This window comes from Bufo bufo, chromosome 10 (assembly GCF_905171765.1).
Source record: "Bufo bufo chromosome 10, aBufBuf1.1, whole genome shotgun sequence".
NCBI classification, from domain to species: domain Eukaryota; kingdom Metazoa; phylum Chordata; class Amphibia; order Anura; family Bufonidae; genus Bufo; species Bufo bufo.
This window is the reverse complement of record NC_053398.1, coordinates 16,560,225-16,581,859: the sequence shown is the minus strand read 5'-3', so window position 1 is coordinate 16,581,859 and position 21,635 is coordinate 16,560,225. Positions and strand designations below refer to the sequence as shown.

At 46.7% G+C, this 21,635-nt stretch overlaps 1 protein-coding gene across 3 annotated transcripts in view; it reads left to right on the top strand.

The window, feature by feature from the left end:
* Positions 1-7,614: 7,614 nt before the first annotated feature.
* Positions 7,615-21,635, top strand: part of CD44 (CD44 molecule (Indian blood group)) — a 44,673-nt gene continuing 30,652 nt past the window's right edge. For 2 of the 3 annotated variants that reach the window (XM_040410635.1, XM_040410633.1), the window contains exon 1: positions 7,616-7,800. In XM_040410635.1, the coding sequence (XP_040266569.1) occupies positions 7,731-7,800 (70 nt within the window). In that variant the 5' untranslated portion in view covers positions 7,616-7,730. Of the gene's footprint in view, positions 7,801-21,635 lie in introns of all 3 variants that reach the window. The other variant, XM_040410634.1, reaches the window with a different exon arrangement.

The following is a 21,635-nucleotide window of genomic DNA, read 5'->3' as shown; positions in this document are numbered from 1 at the left end:
GGAACGCCGTTCCCACACATTCCTGCAGGACTCGACCCCCTGGTTCCTGGTTTCCTCTAGTGTTCATGACTTGTATCTGTATTCCTGGACTCTGCTACCTGTTAGATCCCTATCTGCTTGCCTTGACTTTCCTGTTGCCGACCCAGATTGCCTGACCTGTACCCGTGCCGCCTGTCGGACTATGCCTCTGCCTCATCCTTTGGTTCTGCACCTCTGGTACCTTTCTCAGGTATCTCCTGGCCCGCCTGGACCAGCTGCCTCGTGTGCCTCTTCTCCTCAAGAGGTAGCAACCTGGTGTACCCCTCGGGAAAGTCTATCTCCACCATCAGGGGTACTGTGAAGATTCGCTCAAGTGTGTGGTTTAGTATCCTTGGATCCTCTAGTTTGTTTCCCTGTCAGTACGGTACATGTGAGGGGGGGGATTGTTGCCCCGATACACGGGATGTCCCGTCCTCCCATGACCTTGTGCCTTATGTCATTTTGTGTATATTTCATGTATTAATAAAACTTCATATATTTTATATGAGCATTAATGAATCGATTTGTCTGTTCAAGCGCTTCACGTGTGAGGATTTTATTGGATGCTGGGTACAAAGAACGGTCTATGGGTTGGTGTCCCCGTCGGACTCTCACAACACTGCCATTATTGTGCAGACGGCGGCCGGCAGTGCTTCCTACACACTGCCATTATTGTGCAGACGGCGGCCGGCAGTGCTTCCTACACACTGCCATTATTGTGCAGACGGCGGCCGGCAGTGCTTCCTACACACTGGAAGCTTTGAATTTCTTCACAATGTTAGTTTCGTAAAGTCATGCAACACAAATGAGTTGTCACCCCAAATTGGAGGAGTAGATAGCGGCACATCTTCATACAGGAGGGGGTCTCAGATGACCCGTGGCCACCACAAAGATTAATATAAACTGTATAGCGGTATTATTTAGAAATCATCACAAAACCACTGTGCATCACTGCTATGTGCATGCCAGTATTATTTAGACACTGTACATTACTTCATGTATGGTTCTGCTATTTGGTCACTGTATAGCAGTATTATTTGAGCACTGTATGACGGGATTTCTTAGGCAATGCACAGCACTGTTGCTACATTACTTTACGTATAGAGCCATTATTTGGTTAACTGTTTGACAGGATTATTTGAGCACTTTATGACAGTATTTTTTAAACATTGTACATCACTGTTATATTGGAGCCATTAGTTGGTCATTGTGTGGCAGGATTATTTTGACACTGTACAGCAGTATTATATTACTCTATGCATAGAGCTGTTCTTTCGTTACTGTATGACAGGATTATTTGAGTACAGTATGGCAGTATTGCACTGTTATATTACTTTATGTATGAAGCTGTTATTTGGTCATTGTGTGGCAGGATGATGTTGACACTGTACAGCACTATTCTATTACTTTATGCTTAGAGCTATTATTTGGTCACTGCTGTATTATTTGGGATTATATGGCTGTATTCATTGTATGGCACTGCTATTGAGGCGCTATACTGTATATTATTTTTGCAGCATATAGTGGTGGCAATTTATAATTTACTGTTATTACGGTAAGTGTATGAAACTGTTATTTGGCCAACGTTAGCACTTTGAATACCGTATGACACTACGCCCTATGGGGGACATCAGAAGCAACTGCACAGGAACCATAAACAAAAGGTTCCTGCCATATTGGAATTGCTTCTGAGCAATTGTCCTCGAATAATTAAGAACATACAGTATCATTAATATCTTGGCATAAAGAGTAAAGGGTTCAACATGACTGGGTACATAGGGCAGAACACTGTGTAACAGTTCCCTACCAAGTTGTATTAGAGGGAGCCATGAGTGTCTGCTCCGCAGGTTCTTACTTATAGTGGACCAAAACTGATTTCCATATAAGCCAATGAGGCTGAATCTCAAAAAAAGAGAGACCAGTATATGAACCATGTTGTACTTGCAGGGTCGTCAAGGTGCTTGGATGGTGGCAGAGATACAGTAGATGGTGGCAGAAGCCAGTGGAAGAATAATGAGCGCCCACTGATCTTCTTGACCTAAGCACTGGTCATAAATCATCATCGGAATTTCTTAGATAACACAAAGCTAACCTGCATAGACATACACTGCGTGCAGAATTATTAGGCAAATGAGTATTTTGACCACATCATCCTCTTTATGCATGTTGTCTTACTCCAAGCTGTATAGGCTCGAAAGCCTACTACCAATTAAGCATATTAGGTGATGTGCATCTCTGTAATGAGAAGGGGTGTGGTCTAATGACATCAACACCCTATATTAGGTGAGCATAATTATTAGGCAACTTCCTTTCCTTTGGCAAAATGGGTCAAAAGAAGGACTTGACAGGCTCAGAAAAGTCAAAAATAGTGAGATATCTTGCAGAGGGATGCAGCACTCTTAAAATTGCAAAGCTTCTGAAGCGTGATCATCGAACAATCAAGCGTTTCATTCAAAATAGTCAACAGGGTCGCAAGAAGCGTGTGGAAAAACCAAGGCGCAAAATAACTGCCCATGAACTGAGAAAAGTCAAGCGTGCAGCTGCCAAGATGCCACTTGCCACCAGTTTGGCCATATTTCAGAGCTGCAACATCACTGGAGTGCCCAAAAGCACAAGGTGTGCAATACTCAGAGACATGGCCAAGGTAAGAAAGGCTGAAAGACGACCACCACTGAACAAGACACACAAGCTGAAACGTCAAGACTGATTTTTCTAAGGTTTTATGGACTGATGAAATGAGAGTGAGTCTTGATGGGCCAGATGGATGGGCCCGTGGCTGGATTGGTAAAGGGCAGAGAGCTCCAGTCCGACTCAGACGCCAGCAAGGTGGAGGTGGAGTACTGGTTTGGGCTGGTATCATCAAAGATGAGCTTGTGGGGCCTTTTCGGGTTGAGGATGGAGTCAAGCTCAACTCCCAGTCCTACTGCCAGTTTCTGGAAGACACCTTCTTCAAGCAGTGGTACAGGAAGAAGTCTGCATCCTTCAAGAAAAACATGATTTTCATGCAGGACAATGCTCCATCACACGCGTCCAAGTACTCCATAGCGTGGCTGGCAAGAAAGGGTATAAAAGAAGAAAATCTAATGACATGGCCTCCTTGTTCACCTGATCTGAACCCCATTGAGAACCTGTGGTCCATCATCAAATGTGAGATTTACAAGGAGGGAAAACAGTACACCTCTCTGAACAGTGTCTGGGAGGCTGTGGTTGCTGCTGCACGCAATGTTGATGGTGAACAGATCAAAACACTGACAGAATCCATGGATGGCAGGCTTTTGAGTGTCCTTGCAAAGAAAGGTGGCTATATTGGTCACTGATTTGTTTTTGTTTTGTTTTTGAATGTCAGAAATGTATATTTGTGAATGTTGAGATGTTATATTGGTTTCACTGGTATAGATAAATTATTGAAATGGGTATATTTGTTTTTTGTTAAGTTGCCTAATAATTATGCACCGTAATAGTCACCTGCACACACAGATATCCCCCTAAAATAGCTAAAACTAAAAACAAACTAAAAACTACTTCCAAAAATATTCAGCTTTGATATTATTGAGTTTTTTGGGTTCATTGAGAACATGGTTGTTGTTCAATAATAAAATTAATCCTCAAAAATACAACTTGCCTAATAATTCTGCACTCCCTGTATAGATAGAAAAAGTAAAATTCGGGCTGCCACGAGTCACCACTAGAGGGAGCTCAAGAACTTAATGCATACATTGATCTCAATGATAGAACAGTATGCAATAAGCTGCTAAGCTCCCTCTAGTGGTGGCTCCAGGCAGCCAGAATTTAACTTAGTGTCTATATGTCTATGCAGGCGAGGCGAGCTGGGTGTTATTTAAGAAATTCTGAGCACTTTGGTCAAGGAGATCAATGGGCACCCTTAATATTCTTCCACTGGCTCCTGCCACCATCATATCAGAAATATGGAACTCTAAATGCCATAAACACATATTCTGCTCAGACCAAAAATCCACACAATGATAAAATATGAAGATTCTCTTTAATCAATATATAATGAAAGGTTCTGCAACTTTCTAATCTACGTCCTGTCTCAATCTGGTGCCATTTTCTTTGCTACTCTCTGCTTGGTGTCAGTGAATAGACCTATTTTTGCTTACATGAAGAGGCCGATAACCCATCCTGATCACATCCATACGACACTGGTGCGTGGCTTGTTACAGCGAAGAGAGCTGTGATACATTGTAACGAGCCCTGCACCAGTGTCAGGTCAGGTTTTTGGATTTCTGGATTTAAACAATGACTAACAGCAAGCGGAGATCTTGAAAATGGTGAGAAATTTAAACTTGCAACTAGGTGACGGTATGTTGGTTAAGTCTCTGACTGTATTTCATGTTTACATCTTCTTTGATCACAGATACATTGTAGCAGCACGTCTCCTCTCATAGCTCTCCCCCGACGGAAGACAACTGCTGATATTTTTCCTGTGATAGTGCATAACACCTGCAGAACAGACGCTATACAACGCTGCTTGTGGTCGGAGACTTCCTGATCATTTACATCTCAGGGGACGCGAACCAGTAGAAACCAATATGACATCTGGATGTGCCCCTCCCCCACTCGGATTGGATTAGCCTGTAAGGAGGATGCCCGGATGGTGCACTATGTGGCAACAAGAGGAGAGAGGCGCTCATAGGGTGAATACGTAAAGTCAAAAAGGGCCCTCTGAGAGGGAATTATAGTCTGCTCACCTATTCGTGTTGCACCAAACTGGGCACAACACCAGTGAAGGCAAAGGACAAAATATTGCTGGTTGGTGCAGCCGGACTTCTCCGAGGCGAGAGCCAAACCGCCGTTGGATAGACTATCACTAGGAGGCAGCCGGACCGTGGTAGTCGAGCTTGTGGTGGATAACACAACCAGGCGTCAAATATAGTTTTACTTTATTCTGAGACGATGCATTTTGGGGTACATGGGACCCCTTTGTCAAGTCTCACCCAGGAAAGTAGCCGCTGAAGAGCCAGCCGTCTGCTTTCCTGGGTGAGACTTGACAAAGTGGCCCCATGTACCCCGAAACGCGTTGTCTTATAATAAAGTAAAACCATATTTGACGCCTGGTTGTGTTCTGTGGATGGTGGCGCCGGAAGTATGCGCCCTTTAGGGTTCTTTTGGAATGGCGCGCAGGCAGAGGCTCGTGAATCCTTGGTAGACACAACCTGATGTACATGTATATACATGTCTTCCCTTCTCAAGAGCCAGCCAGCATCGGCATATTTCCAGCAAATTGTGGTGCTTACAGTCTCTTAAAGGGCACGTTACTCTTGGTGGTTCTCAACCACTTAAATACACTGTCCATACAGTATTCCCATGGGGGACAATAGGCCACCGGGTATCCACTTATTTGCAGGTGTCATATCATCTCAGAGGCAGTGGCAAGGAGCCTTACTCCAGCCGTCAAGCGTCTCCAGGGGCTGAAGCACAGACCAGGAAGATGGCTGCTCTTGTGGCATCCCCTCTTCTCACGAGGACCCTCGCTCTTCCTCAGTACATTGGTCACTCTCTGCATCGCCTCTGCAGGATCCTCATCAACACAGCAACCGTAAGTCTCTTCGATCACCTCAGCTACAGTGACTACTGCACCACCTTGGTCAAGGATCTACTACAAGCCTTCTCTTTTGGCCATTTCAATGGGCAGTTTTCCCCTCTTTCATGAGGGCAGTCTCTCATGTACCTGCTGATGTAGGCAACTCTTCACCTGCTTCTGCAGCAGGACATCACTGGTCTGCACCGCCAGCGGGGGAATGCAAGCACGCCAGATAGTCCACACCACCCTGCTCATCATGGTGCTTTATATTAGGCCCTTCCTTTATTCAAAGCACTGAAGTCCTATGGCAAACAAGGGGCCCTCTCTCATACTTCTCTACGGGGCTGAACATTAGTGGAGTGGAGATGTTTTTGGAAGAAAGCAACCATGTTTTACTGACCCTGGACAAACTCTTCTCACAGTAAAGACACTGATGACCAATTGAGGGGCTATGCTAAGAACTGATGCCCCACTTTTGCAGTATTGCCCAGCAAAACCAACCTTATGTAAATATGCCTCAAAGTGGCAATTTGTGAGGGGGCACTCCTGGGGATATTGGTGCTTGGAAATGTCCCATGAATGGGTATTAAAAAGTTGTTGATGAACAATCAACACTTAGAATGAGGAACCTGCATTTCCTCTGCCTACGCCTTTAGTAAACTGCATATGCCATGTGGTGCCCATGTGAATGGCACATAAATTCAGCTGTCTCTAACTTGGGGTGTAGTAGATCATGCACTGGCATGGGTGACGGCCGTGTGCCACCCTGCGGCTAAAGAGGGTTTAGTGAATTAGAGGCAGGAGAAAACATGGACGCCATTACATGACTCTGACTTATAACATTTTTGGGCACATCCCGGGGTACTTAGTTAGGGTGTATGTACCATAGAGGACTCTTGATAAGATGGCCGGCGGCATCCTCTTTGCTCCTGGGTGGTGAGAACTTGTGTAGGACTCCCAAGGGTCATGGAAACCCAAGGGTATTTGGGTGGTACCATGAGGTGCCTATTGTAATCCAAAAAATGGCTTTCCAAGTGAGAGATGGGATAGTAGAGGGGAGGATACCCTTGGTATAAAAGGAGGGGGAAGTTCGATGTTGCACCGCAAACCCATCCCCATCAGTTCTGACAATATAGACAAATTCATGAGATTATGGAGGCAAACATGTAAAACACATCTGGCGCCGCACGGGATTTCGGCCGAGATCTTCAAGCAAGATGGCGGCGGCTGGCCCGTCGCGAGCAAATGGAGGAGGTAAGTTAGATTTTTTTTGTTTTCTATACTATTTTAGGTTAAATTGATTCGCTGACACGAAGCACAAGGAAATTCGGCTTCTAGGCGTATCGAATTTATCCTGAAATTCGGATCGAAATTCCACTTAGTGGGATTCAATTCGCTCATCTCTACTCTTTACCCTCAGTGTTGTACAGTAACTTGTCCTCGTGTGTGATCAGGACAGGTTTTGTGTGAACTAATAGGACGGCGGCCACTTTGTTTCCCCTGATGATTGCGCCCCAGACGAGGTATTTGAGAATATACTTATAATAAAATATTGAAACATTTTCATTTTCTTAATTCCCAAAGAAGAAGCACTTTAACTTATAGGATAGCCGCCTCTCATCTGGTGGTATCAGAGGCACAGCTTGCTAAGAAGAGCTCATTTGCATCCCTTCTTCCCCAAAAACATTCTGAAAATCTTCTAATGATGAGGGATCCAGACCTAGGTCTGTACCGGTCCACCACCATCTGGTTCTGCTTTCTCCTGGACACTAAAACAGGGGAATGCAGTGCTATTAACCCTTCAAGGGGTTAAAGGTCTCCAGGCCCTGGCTTCCTGTGTCAGATTACTTATCCAGACGCCTACAAGATCCCACTCAGGGACACCCCTTCCCCAGCAGAAGAGCCTCGTGCTGCCCCCCGGTTGGGACACTAAATCTTGGGTTTTCCCGGCTGCTGAGACGTCTGGGTCAATTACTTTTTTTCTTTCTTCTTCTTCTCCTCTATGGGTGTGACTTTAACTCCCTCCCAGTTATGACACAACTTGAGGTACTTTGAATCAGAATAATAACCCCTTCAAAGTTACAAGCTCCTCCACTGCACAGTGGCTGAATTTCGTGCTTCTTGCGGGATCTCTTCTTTTTTTTTGGAATCCAAAAAAAAATTAAAAATGGCCAAGCCGCTATGGATTTTCTGTTTCGGATTATTCTCCTGGATCAGCATATCCCAGTCACAGATAAGTAAGAGGCAACCCATTATTTCACAGATTTCCAAAGTTTCTGCTGCATTGTGCAACACATTGCACTAAGAAAGAGAGGCCATGCAGATGTAGCAGTGCTAGATTTGTTCTATGTAGTTGAGCTGAGTTTGCTTGGTAGATTAAAAAAAATTTGATCTGGAATTTTTTTTTTTTTTTTTTTTTTTAGATATAGCAGAGCTATAGCATACCTTATACCTTTTTAGACATATTACACCCAGCTTTAATACTGAGTTTGTTTGATCTGCAGAACTGAGTTATGCTGGGTTAGACATGTTATACTTTGCTTAATTAGATATAGAACAGTTTAGAACATATTAATCTGGACATAGTAGAGCTGTGTTTGGTCACATCCCATAAACTCAGCTCCACTACATCTAACAAACTAAGTTTTTTTGTTTTTAAATCAACAGAGCTAGATCTGTTAATGTAGCACAGCTCTGACCTGGAATTCTTAGATGTAGCAGTGTTGAGTTTGTTTGGCATAGCAAGGTTGGGTTTGTTGGACATATTAAACCCAACTTTATTAGATGTAGTAGAGCTAAGTATGTTGGACCTGGACAAACGGAGTGTGTTAGATCTGCAAAGTTGGGTTTGCTAGATGCAATACTTGGAGATCAGAGTTAGGGCTCATCCACACGACCGTGGTTTTGTTCCGCATCCGAGCCGCAACTTTTGTTGGTCGGGTGCGGACCCAGATAGATTAGACCTAGGTTCAGTACAGTCCAGATTGTTGGAATTAGTAGACCTGACTTTTGTTAGATGTAGCAGTGCTGGGTTGGTGAGATATGGCAATATGCTGGCTGTAATAGGATTGAGGCACCTTTTAGAAGCTGCAGTGCCATTTAGCAGTTTCTTGTGGTTTTTACATAGGACTACAAGTAAACCATCTTATTATATTCCGCATACAAATGATAGAAAGTTACATTCCAAATTCCGCTCTGCTACATCTGTAGCTAACTAGGATTCCACAAGTAGCATGATCCAAGGAGAATGGCTCTTTTGTAAGCGGCTTGTATGTAAAATGCATCTTGGTTTAGGATTTCCCTGACAGAATAAATGTCATCAGCCGAGACAAAAGGGTCTTTATGTCATTATCTGAAAAGTCCGATTACAGGCAGAGTTAATATTGTCCGCCGTCCAGATAGAGGAGCTCAAAGCGCGGTTTAATTCCATTGCCTTTTTGGGATTTTTTGGCTGGAGGCTGCAGAGTCTCCTGTGGATTCTGCATTTTCTACAGACATGTTTTAGTAAAGCTTGGGAGGTAGAACTATAAGTCCCAGCATGCCAAGACAGCCTCTAAGATAGTAGTCTCTAAGCTCTGGCTCTCCAGCTGCGGCGCAACTACAACTCCCAGCATGTGGCTGTCAGGGCATGCTGGGAATTGTAGTTTGTACAGCAGCTGGAGATCAACAAGCCGCTGGGAGTGGTAGCTGGGATACCCCTCATATGTTATGACTTGCGGTACTATAGGATTGCACAGACCAAGGCCGCCAGAGCATGTGGGGAGTTGTAGTTGGACAGTGTGACTTGCAGTTCCACATTGCGCGGCATAGTTATGCGTGCAATAGTCTTGCACAGAGTCACAAACTATAAGGGCATGTTGGGAGTAGTAGTTTGGCAATGAGTGGAGAGCCACAGGTTGCATACTCCTGCTCCAAGACATGCTGTGAGTTGTAGTTCCTCAATATGCAACACTGCATGTATTTTATAGAATTATACGCATACACTGTGTACTTGTATGACAATTATGGCACGTTGGGAGTTGTAGTTTGGCAACCGCTAGAGAGCCGCAGGTTGGACAGAGCTACTTTCAGATCCCACAGCATCCAACATGGTATGTATGTAATATAATATACCACCAGGGATATTGCCCTAGGAGCTGACAATCTAAAGATCGATGGGTCTGTAACATGTGGCCATTGTGCGCCAGAGAAAACTTCTCTCTCTTCTCAAAGTGGGCGTCTCCCCGGCCATCGGAGTCGCAGGCACGTGCGCCCATCAGCGGGAAATGATATCTACAGCTGCAGGCCATGATGCAGATGTAGCAGAGCTGAATTGTTTGTGCATTGTGTGTGAGCTAAAATTTATGCTCACAGACATCAGTAACAGCATGAGCTGTGGCAGCTCTGCTACGTCTGACAAACTCAGCTCTACTACATTTTTCCAGTTCTAGCTGGAGAACTAATTATGGATTTTATAGGCTTGTGGTTTTGTAATAACTGGATAATCTTGATTTACTGACATCTATAATAATATACTATGTGTTGAATTCTTCCCTCATTTATAGCAAGTCCTTTAATAAAGGGGATAGGAGTTTATCAGATGTAGTAGAGCTGAGTTTGTCATATTGCACAATATCATAATGTATTTGATATTTTTACTTGCGGGTACATCTATTACATCCGTGAACAAATCTGCCCCTTGTGAATACAGCCCAATGCACATAAAGTACCAGCCTAGTGCCTGGTTGGGAGTGGCGCTGTGCAGGACATAAACCATTACTGAAGGTGGCGCTGCACTTTACTAGCACCGTGGCCCCTTCAAACTAAGGATCTGTGCTATAACCTGACCTTGTAGGAAAATCCCTTTAAGGGCTCATGTACAGGCCCGTAGCCTGCTTCCCGGTTGGTCCAGGAGCGGATTTACCGCCTGTGTAGAGGGGGCCAGTGGGGGGAGGAGAGGGGGCCCTTCCCAGCTTAGAGCTGTAGCAGAAGTGCCCAGGCTGCGCTGCTAAGCAGAGGGTAGGGCTAAGTGGGCAGCAAATCGCAGTGCAAGGGGGCATTACATTGCTTGGGGCCCCAGAAGTGCAAAATTCGCCCCTGCCCCTTCACAGGAAAAAACAGGGTTTACATATACTGTAAGGGGTATCTAAGGGCCACATGGTAGGTGAGGGGCCACATGAGGCACCACCAGTATCTAATGGCCACATGGTAGGTTAGGGGCCACATGAGGCACCACCAGTATCTAATGGCCACATGGTAGGTTAGGGGCCACATGAGGCACCACCAGTATCTAATGGCCACATGGTAGGTGGGGGGCCAAATGAGACACCACCAGTATCTAATGGCCACATTGTAGGTGAGGGGCCACATGAGGCACCACCAGTATCTAATGGCCACATGGTAGGTGAGGGGCCACATGAGGCACCACCAGTATCTAATGGTCACATGGTAGGTGGGGGGCCACATGAGGCACCACCAGTATCTAATGATCACATGGTAGGTGGGGGGCCACATGAGGCACCACCAGTATCTAATGGTCACATGGTAGGTGGGGGGCCACATGAGGCACCTCCAGTATCTAATGGCCGCATGGTAGGTGGGGGGGCCACATGAGGCACCACCAGTATCTAATAGCCATATGGTAAATGGCAGGCCACATGAGGCACCACCAGTATCTAATGGCCACATGGTAGGTGGGGGGCCACATGAGGCACCACCAGTATCTAATGGTCACATGGTAGGTGGGGGGCCACATGAGGCACCTCCAGTATCTAATAGCCACATGGTAGGTGGGGGGCCACATGAGGCACCACCAGTATCTAATAGCCACATGGTAGGTGGGGGGCCACATGAGGCACCACCAGTATCTAATAGCCACATGGCAGGTGGGGGGCCACATGAGGCACCTCCAGTATCTAATAGCCACATGGTAGGTGGGGGGCCAAATGAGACACCACCAGTATCTAATGGCCACATTGTAGGTGAGGGGCCACATGAGGCACCACCAGTATCTAATGGCCACATGGTAGGTGAGGGGCCACATGAGGCACCACCAGTATCTAATGGTCACATGGTAGGTGGGGGGCCACATGAGGCACCACCAGTATCTAATGATCACATGGTAGGTGGGGGGCCACATGAGGCACCACCAGTATCTAATGGTCACATGGTAGGTGGGGGGCCACATGAGGCACCTCCAGTATCTAATGGCCGCATGGTAGGTGGGGGGGCCACATGAGGCACCACCAGTATCTAATAGCCATATGGTAAATGGCAGGCCACATGAGGCACCACCAGTATCTAATGGCCACATGGTAGGTGGGGGGCCACATGAGGCACCACCAGTATCTAATGGTCACATGTTAGGTGGGGGGCCACATGAGGCACCTCCAGTATCTAATAGCCACATGGTAGGTGGGGGGCCACATGAGGCACCACCAGTATCTAATAGCCACATGGTAGGTGGGGGGCCACATGAGGAATCACCAGTATCTAATGGCCACATGGTAGGTGGGGGGCCACATGAGGAATCACCAGTATCTAATGGCCACATGGTAGGTGGGGGGCCACATGAGGAATCACCAGTATCTAATAGCCACATAGCAGGTGGGGGGCCACATGAGGCACCTCCAGTATCTAATAGCCACATGGTAGGTGGGGGGCCACATGAGGCACCTCCAGTATCTAATAGCCACATGGTAGTTGGGGGGCCACATGAGGCACCACCAGTATCTAATAGCCACATGGTAGGTGGGGGGCCACATGAGGCACCTCCAGTATCTAATAGCCACATGGCAGGTGGGGGGCCACATGAGGCACCACCAGTATCTAATGGCCGCATGGTAGGTGGGGGGCCACATGAGGCACCACCAGTATCTAATGCCGCATGGTAGGTGGGGGGCCACATGAGGCACCACCAGTATCTAATGGCCGCATGGTAGGTGGGGGGGCCACATGAGGCACCACCAGTATCTAATAGCCATATGGTAAATGGCAGGCCACATGAGGCACCACCAGTATCTAATGGCCACAGGGAGGGTAAGGGGCCCCGTCACAGATTTTGCATTGGGGTACCGCGCTGATTTTTGCAAGGCTCCAGTTTTCTGGTTCCAGATCTTTACTGACACCTCCTATGACTCACTGCCAAGCACGTAAGGTAGGTGCATCCACTTACTGACGGATGGTAAACCTTTTCAGTAGGAATTTGTCCATGACCCAAAGGACAACGAGATTGAACTGGAGAAGAACACCACTGGACACGCTGAAAATAGCAAATCCACCTGTGGATCCATGAACCTGCCCTGGTCGCCCCATGTGGCTGGAGACCCCCAGAAAAGGCCCATTCCTGCTATTCTAAAACCGTCCTGGGAGGAATGTAAAGAATGAATGTCTTCTTCAGGGGCTTGTAAAGAAACCAAGATCAAGTAACAAAGGGGATGGGGGGGGGGGCACAGAGGGCAGCGGAGGACCATTTGGGTCCCATCTGTCATCTCCTCCACATCTCTGCTTCCTGATGCCATTAATGAAATGTGGCCCTGGGGCAGAATGAAGGAGGCGGTGCGGCCTCTGCTGCTGAAGAGCCTCTTAAAGGCAATGGGGGTCATTCACCAACAGTCACTCCGTTTTGGCACAACCCCTTTTATGCAACTTTTATTTTAAAAAACATAATAGTGTCATGGGGCAAATCTACTAATTTTACCCCAGGATAAAGGCATAAAAGTTGCTGAAAAACTGCGCCAGTCGGCAGGTGCAAGGACTACAAAAGATGCGCCCGATTTAGGACGAGGCGATGGGAGCGCTCCTGTTTCTATCCACAGGATGGAAACCTGTACCTACTTAAGGGCGTGTCCCTCACAGCTGGCGGAATGCAGCCAAGTCACAACCATTTGTGGCCACCAGAGTTTGCCGCACATTGCGGACATTGATTGCCGCGGGTGGCACATGAGGCCTCGACACCGCGGAGTTCCACCCTAATACTTCTCGTTTGCTACAATTGTATCAGTCCAGACAGTCCTCCATGAACCAGATCTACCAGCAGCACCATCTTCCCTGACAGGTTGATACAATGTATCAGTGCAGGTAAAATGTATCAACCTGAAGGAGCTTATGTTGAGCTTCACAGAGGATTGTCTAAGACTGGATACATTGCAGCAAACTCTCCACTGTGAGATGTATTAGGTCAGGATGGGTTTAATACTGATGACCTATCCTCAGGATAGGTCATCAGTATGTGATCGGTGGGGGTCCGACGCCTGGCACCCCCGCCTATAAGCTGTTCTGAAGAGGAGGCGGCGCGCCCCTGTGAGCTCTCCAGCCTCCACACAGCTCGTCAAGCACAGTGCCGCACATTTTATAGTGGTCATGCTTGGTATTGCAGCTCAGCCCCATTCACTTTAACATGACTGAGGTGCACCTAGGCCACGTGACGTCACCGGCCCATAAGAAGGTTATGGTGGTCACCAAAATGATCAGCGGCGTCAGGAGTCGGATCCTCACTGATCAGATGTATCCTGAGGATAAGTCATCAGCTTTAGGGCTCATGTACAAGACTGTATGTATTTTGCGATCCGCAAAAAAATACGCATGACGTCTGTGTGCATTCCGTATTTTGTGGAACAGAATCACTGGCCCCTAATAAAACAGTCCGTAATGCGGACAATAATCGGACGTGTTCTATTTTTTTGTGGAACGGACATACGGAAATGGAATACACATGGGAGTAACTTCCGGTTTGTTTTTTTTGCAGACCCATTGAAATGAATGGTTCTGCATACGGTCCGCAAAAAAAAAATGTAACAGACACGGAAAGAAAATACGTTTATGTGCATGACCCCTTAAACACTTGGACGAACACTTTAAACCTCTGGAAGAATATTTCCATTTACGGACAGCAAGCATGGATATTGGCAATGGCATGAAATTAAAACATAACATTTGCTACATTGTATCTGTAACTATTTAGTTATCATAAAGAAAGGTTCCATGAGATTGGACGCAAAACTGCTGTTCTGTCCCAGAGATAGCGCCACTCTTGTCCATGGCTGGGTCCGGTACTGCAGCTCAGCTACATCAAATGAACAGAACTGTAATACCACCTATAGACCAGGGACAGGAGGGGCGCTGGTACTGGAAAGCAGCCATGTTTTTCTAATCTCCTACGTCCCCTTTAAGATAATTTTTATATCTGCTGTCTATAGATCATGTATGGGTTCCCAGAGCTGCAGTGTCTTGGCTTTACAGATGTAGCAGTGGTGTAGTGTTAACTGCTTGTGCACGCGTCGCTTGTAGTTCGTGGGGCTGGGGGGCCAGGGTTTGGGGCTGCCTGGCTGGAACAGACTCCTATTGTAATGCGTAGAGGTATATTTCAGGAATCAATTACTCGGCCCTCACCCCCTAGTCAGCTCCCTTAGAGATGAAGCACATGGCTGAAGCAGGCCCATAACTTGGCAGCGCGTTTACTGAGACAGAAAAGAAGGGACCGACCCTAAGGCTGGGTTCACACTTGAGCGTTTTACAGCGCGTTCAAACGCGCTGTAAAACGCTCAACACATGAAAACCAATGCTTCCCTATGGCCCTGGTTCTCACTTGAGCGTTTTACAGCGCTGAAAAACGCGCTGTAAAACGCCCTACGCTCAAACAAGTACTTGAGCTTCTTTGGGGCGTTTTGACGCGCGTTTGTGGCCATAGGACATTGCAGTCAATCACACAAACGCGCGTCAAACGCGCGTTTACTATTGCATAAAACGCTCGTCAAAAACGCGCGTCAAAAACGCGCGTTAAACGCGCATATCAAAGACGCTCAGGTCTGAACCCAGCCTAATAGATGGGCTGTGAGGCCAGGGAGCCGCGTTTCTGGACGAATATTGGATAGGATGTAGCAGAGCTGAACGTGTTCTTTAACTATTCCTTAAACTCAGTTGGTTTATGTGCCTGTAGCTCTCAGGGCATGCTGGGGGTTCGCATCATCTGGAGAGTCACAGCATAGCCCTCCCATTATTTTGGGGTATGCCACAGTCTTTTACATTTTCTGTTTTAATAGACAACCCCTCTATGTCTATGTATGGCAGAATATACAATATATAGTACGTGTAGTTCTGTTCAGATCTCGTCGCTCTGTGACACCATTATTTGGACATGCGCCATATATGTACTCTTTTGGGGCTCTGTATGACAGTATTATTTGGGTGTTGTATGGCGGTATTATAGATCGCGGTGTGTAGGACACTGTATACCTAGGCACTTTATGCTGGCACTACGTCACACATATATCACTCAATGGCATTGTTATATTAGCACTGTGTAATGGTCTTTTTGGGCACTGCATGGTGATATATCTGATATACGGCACACTTTACTGTTTATCGTATGAAGGTATTATTTGGACATTGTAATGCAGTATTATTTAGGCACTACGGTGATATAAAGCACAGTATTATACAATTATTTTGCCCCTATCTAGCAGTATTATTTAGAAACTATGTAGCAGTATTATTTGGAATATGTATTTCTACACTCTCTAATGATAATATGTGTGTACTATATGGCAATATTATTTGATAACTATGTAGCGGTATTATTTGCGTCCTCTATACTGGTGTTATTTGGAAATTGTATGGCAATATTATTTTTACACTCTGTAGTAATATTTGCGCACTATTTAGCAGTATTATATGACTCTTGCATAACATTTTGTTCATTGTGCCTGGTTTATAGGGTTTACCACATGGATGACGGCAGTAAAGTGCAGCCGGAGGTTCAGCCACGACAGTCATATTTCTTATGACTAATGGATCTCTCATAGTTAACATGACTAAATACAACTGTCCTGTGATACACCCGTCATACTTTCCAGAATATGCTGGTAAATTAGAATATGTGACCTACCTAATAATCATTCCTGCTGGGGGGAAATATCCACTTTCATCAACCCCAGGAGGAAGAGTTCTAATAAGAAATCATTACACTGTCTTTCAGTTCTTTCTTACTGTTCTACCAGTGCGTGTCAGTCAACACTGTAGTTCTGTCATTGTATTCATGAACACAGAAGTTTAGATGATCTGTTCTGTTAGGTCTTTACATCTTCACTAATGCTTGTATTACACTGGCCGATAATCGCTAATGAGCATTTGCATGATTGGTCGTTAACGATCATCTTGCAGTGTAAGGGCTCTTTCACACGAGCGGATGCCGCGCGTGTCATCCGCAGCGTTAAAGACAGCCAAGCCGCGCTCCGGACAGCAGAGTTCTCACTGTGATTTTGTAGTAAAAAGATCACAGAGAGGCACGGAGCGTTATCAATCATGTTACTGCTCCGTGTCTCTGCTGTCCGGAGCGCGGCTTGGCTGTCTTTCACGCAGCGGATGACAAGCACGGCATCTGCTCGTGTGAAACAGCCCTAATACTGCCGCCGATTGACCAATGACCAACATCAGGCAATTTGGATTTTTAAGCGTGCTTAAAAAATCTGCGTTTGCCGGCGGCAGGGCGTGCTGTCTAATAACGATCGGCCGCCAGCAAACCACTATACAGCATGGGGACGAGCGATGGCCTATTGATTGCTCCTCCCCATGCAGGATCGGTCTCCTCCGCTAGCTAACAAGCGATTGCTAGGAGGGAACGCTTCCCTCCCGACAATCGTTTGCTGATCTGCCTGTCTAATATACTGAATGCAGCGGTTTTTGTCCAGCCGATTCTCAGCATGCCATTGATTATGGAGTCTCCTCGGGCCCGGGGTAAAGTTGCCCTCCTCGGGCCCGGGGAAAAGTTGCCCTCCTCGGGCCCGGGGAAAAGTTGCCCTCCTCGGGCCCGGGGTAAAGTTGCCCTCCTCGGGCCCGGGGTAAAGTTGCCCTCCTCTGGCCCGGGGTAAAGTTGCCCTCCTCGGGTCCAGGGTAAAGTTGCCCTCCTCGGGCCCGGGGTAAAGTTGCCCTCCTCGGGCCCGGGGTAAAGTTGCCCTCCTCGGGCCCGGGGTAAAGTTGCCCTCCTTTGGCCCGGGGTAAAGTTGCCCTCCTCGGGCCCGGGGTAAAGTTGCCCTCCTTTGCCCCGGGGTAAAGTTGCCCTCCTCGGGCCCGGGGTAAAGTTGCCCTCCTCGGGCCCGGGGTAAAGTTGCCCACCTCGGGCCCGGGGTAAAGTTGCCCTCCTCGGGCCCGGGGTAAAGTTGCCCTCCTCGGGCCCGGGGTAAAGTTGCCCTCCTCGGGCCCGGGGTAATGTCGCCCTCCTCGTCTCTGAACACCTTTGCATACATGAAAAGCCCTATTATTTTATGCTTGCCCCAAGCATTCGCTGTGTGCCCCCCGCCGCCACCATTGCTCCCCTCTACATCAGCTCCTGACAGATTTTCATGCTTCGTGTCTAGTATCTGGCAGTGATTGCGAGCGCTTCTTGTCAGCTTCCCACACCCAACGCTCGAAAGTGTCATTTCTGTGCGAGGACTTGGAACAACACGATACAACGCATCCCACGTCCTAAGTAGGTGGATTTTTTTTCCTTTTTCTTTTATTTTCTTAATTGCCTTTTCCGACGACGTGTACATTCAATGGGATAAAAACAGGATCGCTTCCCTCAACACAAAGGCAGTGGCGTGCCCGCAGCGGGAAACCTCTGCCCCTTATTCTCCCTGGGGGTGGGGGGGGGGGGCGAAAAATAAAAATGACAGAGTGAGAAGGAGACATTAATGGCTGTGCTGAATGATACTCCGGCAGATGCTTTACCATCCACCCCTCCGTCCAATCCTTGTCATCAGGACGGATGCCAAATATTTGGAGCATCGTGTACGCTGGTCTCCTGCACTTTTGGCAGGGGCTGGAACTAAAGGTGGTTATATTTCTGAGCACCGATACTCAAGCATTTTATATGGCTGGAGCAGTGTATGGCGGCACTATTTGGGAGGCTGCTTATACTGCGGGACTCTGTATGGGGTACTGTCTGCCAGCCTGGGTATATGGTGCCACTTTTTGACAGGGCACCATGTAGTATAGCAGTCAGTGACAGGTTCTGTATATTGTGAGGCAGAACAGTATACGGGAGCACGATTTAGCAGAAGGGGTGTCAGACTCTCAGAAGTATGTGGTGGGTTTTATACATTTATGGGGGCACTCTGTGTATACACAGAACTTTATGGCTTGGCCATATTTATGGGGACACCATTATTTAGACTGTGTATACAGGGAATCTCTGGCTGGAGTGCTCTGTATGGGGGCACCATTTGGTATAGGCTGGCTCAGGTACTCTTCTATGGTGGCCCTGTTATATGTCTATATAGTGAACTCTATGGCTTGGGCACGGTATATGGGAGCACTATTTGGTATGGCCTGCGTATATAATGGCATCCTCTGGCTGGCGTACTGTCTATGGGGACACTATTTGGCAAGGCCCGTGTACATAATGGCCTCCTCCGGCTAGAGTCCTGTCAATAAGGTCACTATTTGTCATGGCCTGTGTAAATAATGGCATCCTCTGGCTTGAGCATTGTCTATGGGGGCACTACTTGGCATGGCCTGTGTACTCAATAGCAGTACAATAGCAATACAGTACAGACCAAAAGTTTGGACACACCTTCTCATTCAAAGAGTTTTCTTTATTTTCATGACTATGAAAATTGTAGATTCACACTGAAGGCATCAAAACTATGAATTAACACATGTGGAATTATATACATAACAAACAAGTGTGAAACAACTGAAAATATGTCCTATTCTAGGTTCTTCAAAGTAGCCACCTTTTGCTTTGATTACTGCTTTGCACACTCTTGGCATTCTCTTGATGAGCTTCAAGAGGTAGTCCCCTGAAATGGTTTTCACTTCACAGGTGTGCCCTTTCAGGTTTAATAAGTGGGATTTCTTGCCTTATAAATGGGGTTGGGACCATCAGTGTCGTTGAGGAGAAGTCAGGTGGATACACAGCTGATAGTCCTACTGAATAGACTGTTAGAATTTGTATTATGGCAAGAAAAAAGCAGCTAAGTAAAGAAAAACGAGTGGCCATCATTACTTTAAGAAATGAAGGTCAGTCAGTCAGCCGAAAAATTGGGAAAACTTTGAAAGTAAGGGCTATTTGACCATGAAGGAGAGTGATGGGGTGCTGCGGCAGATGACCTGGCCTCCACAGTCACCGAACCCAATCGAGATGGTTTGGGGTGAGCTGGACCGCAGAGTGAAGGCAAAAGGGCCAACAAGTGCTAAGCATCTCTGGGAACTCCTTCAAGACTGTTGGAAGACCATTTCAGGGGACTACCTCTTGAAGCTCATCAAGAGAATGCCAAGAGTGTGCAAAGCAGTAATCAAAAGCAAAAGGTGGCTACTTTGAAGAACCTAGAATATAACATATTTTCAGTTGTTTCACACTTGTTTGTTATGTATATAATTCCACATGTGTTAATTCATAGTTTTGATGCCTTCATAGGTCATGAAAATAAAGAAAACTCTTTGAATGAGAAGGTGTGTCCAAACTTTTGGTCTGTACTGTATATACACACACACACATCAGTACTCTACCCTCCACTGTACGTGCAGTGCCATGCTTTTTTTTACATTTCTAAAGCCCTTGCTTCACTTTTCTTTGTCGTTACTCACTGACCACTTAAAGCTCCACTTCTGCTTTCTTACAGGAGCACAGGAGGCCTCATATAATGGGGCCATTCTCCTTTACTGCAAGTGACAACTGTGAAAAACAGTTTTTCACCACTTTTTTCCGCCCATCGGTTGCAGTTAATGGAACAAACCCTTCAGCCGCACTGCGAGCGTCTCTATGATAACGCTTTCTGTCACACACTCTAGTTCTGCAAGGTCACAGAGTTCTTGTGAGGTTCAGCAGGAAGTGAAATTATGGGGGGGGGGGACATATCTTAAAGCAGGGATGCTCAACCTGTGGCCCTCCAGCTGTTGCAAAACTATAACTCCCACCATGCCCTGCTGTAGGCTCAAAGCTGTACGTTGTCCGGGAATGCTGGGAGTTGTAGTTTTGCAACAGCTGGAGGGCCGCAGGTTGAGCATGCCTGTCTTAAAGGCTTTGTACCACGATATAAGACAGGAAAGGAGATAAAAATATAAGTGATCAGTGTGTGTGTGTGTGTGTGTGTGTGTGTGTGGGGGGGGGGGGGTCACGAGAATGAGGGTCTTTTGAATGAAAAGAGTGGCAGTCGAGTATGCACATCACCGCTCCATTTACTCTCTATAGAGCTGCCAAAGATGGCGGAGCGCTGTATTCGCCTACCCCCAGCAGTCTCATAGAGAATGAAAGTGCTCAACCACTGCTTCCGACACAGAACCTCTCTTATCGTGAATGATGAGGGTCCCAGAAGTCAGATCAGATGCCTACCCCTAAAACCAAGAAGTCTGACAACTACACTGTGAGTAACAGGTCCGTATGGGGAAACCTTGCGCGATTACACGTGTTCTTCATCCAACACGAGTTAAGTTAACATGAAGTCCTCCATTCCCTTTCTGATGAAATTCTCTACCCGTTTCATGTGTCACATGCCTACCTTCTCGTTTGAAAAAACGATTCCAAAATGGCTCAATTCAAGATGGCCGCCACGTTGGCGACACGGCCTAATGGACTTCCCTCTCGACCTACAGCTTGTATCTATAATTGGGCGACTGTCTGCCAAACCGTGTCCATTCCATATGGGTGCTACTGCTTTCCTTTTTTTCTTTAAACACACCCTGTATGCTTTCCCCATCCCAGATTTTGGGAGATGTGGGGCGCCATTACAGTCATCGCCTCAGGCAGTTAAAAGGCTAGAAGAACCTCTGCTTATGTCCTGTAGAATCCGGATTAGTTTTAATTAGGTCATTAGCTTTTAGTTACGGTAATGGTGGCAACCCTGGCGCTAATCTTCTTAATCTCGTAATTGCCATTGTTTTACACCCCATGGCTCATTCAATTTCCAATTGAAATGCTGAGACTATAAAGCACACAAAGTAATTTATTACCCCAAATGCACATATCAGTAATAATTTCAGCAAGCCCAGTCACGATAATGGCTAACTGGTTGCTTAGCAACAAACACCGGACCAGCGACTGACACCGATCGGTTCCTGTGGTCATGTGTCACTTCCTTCTAATCAGCCCCTCAGTTATTGCTAGGAGCTTGGA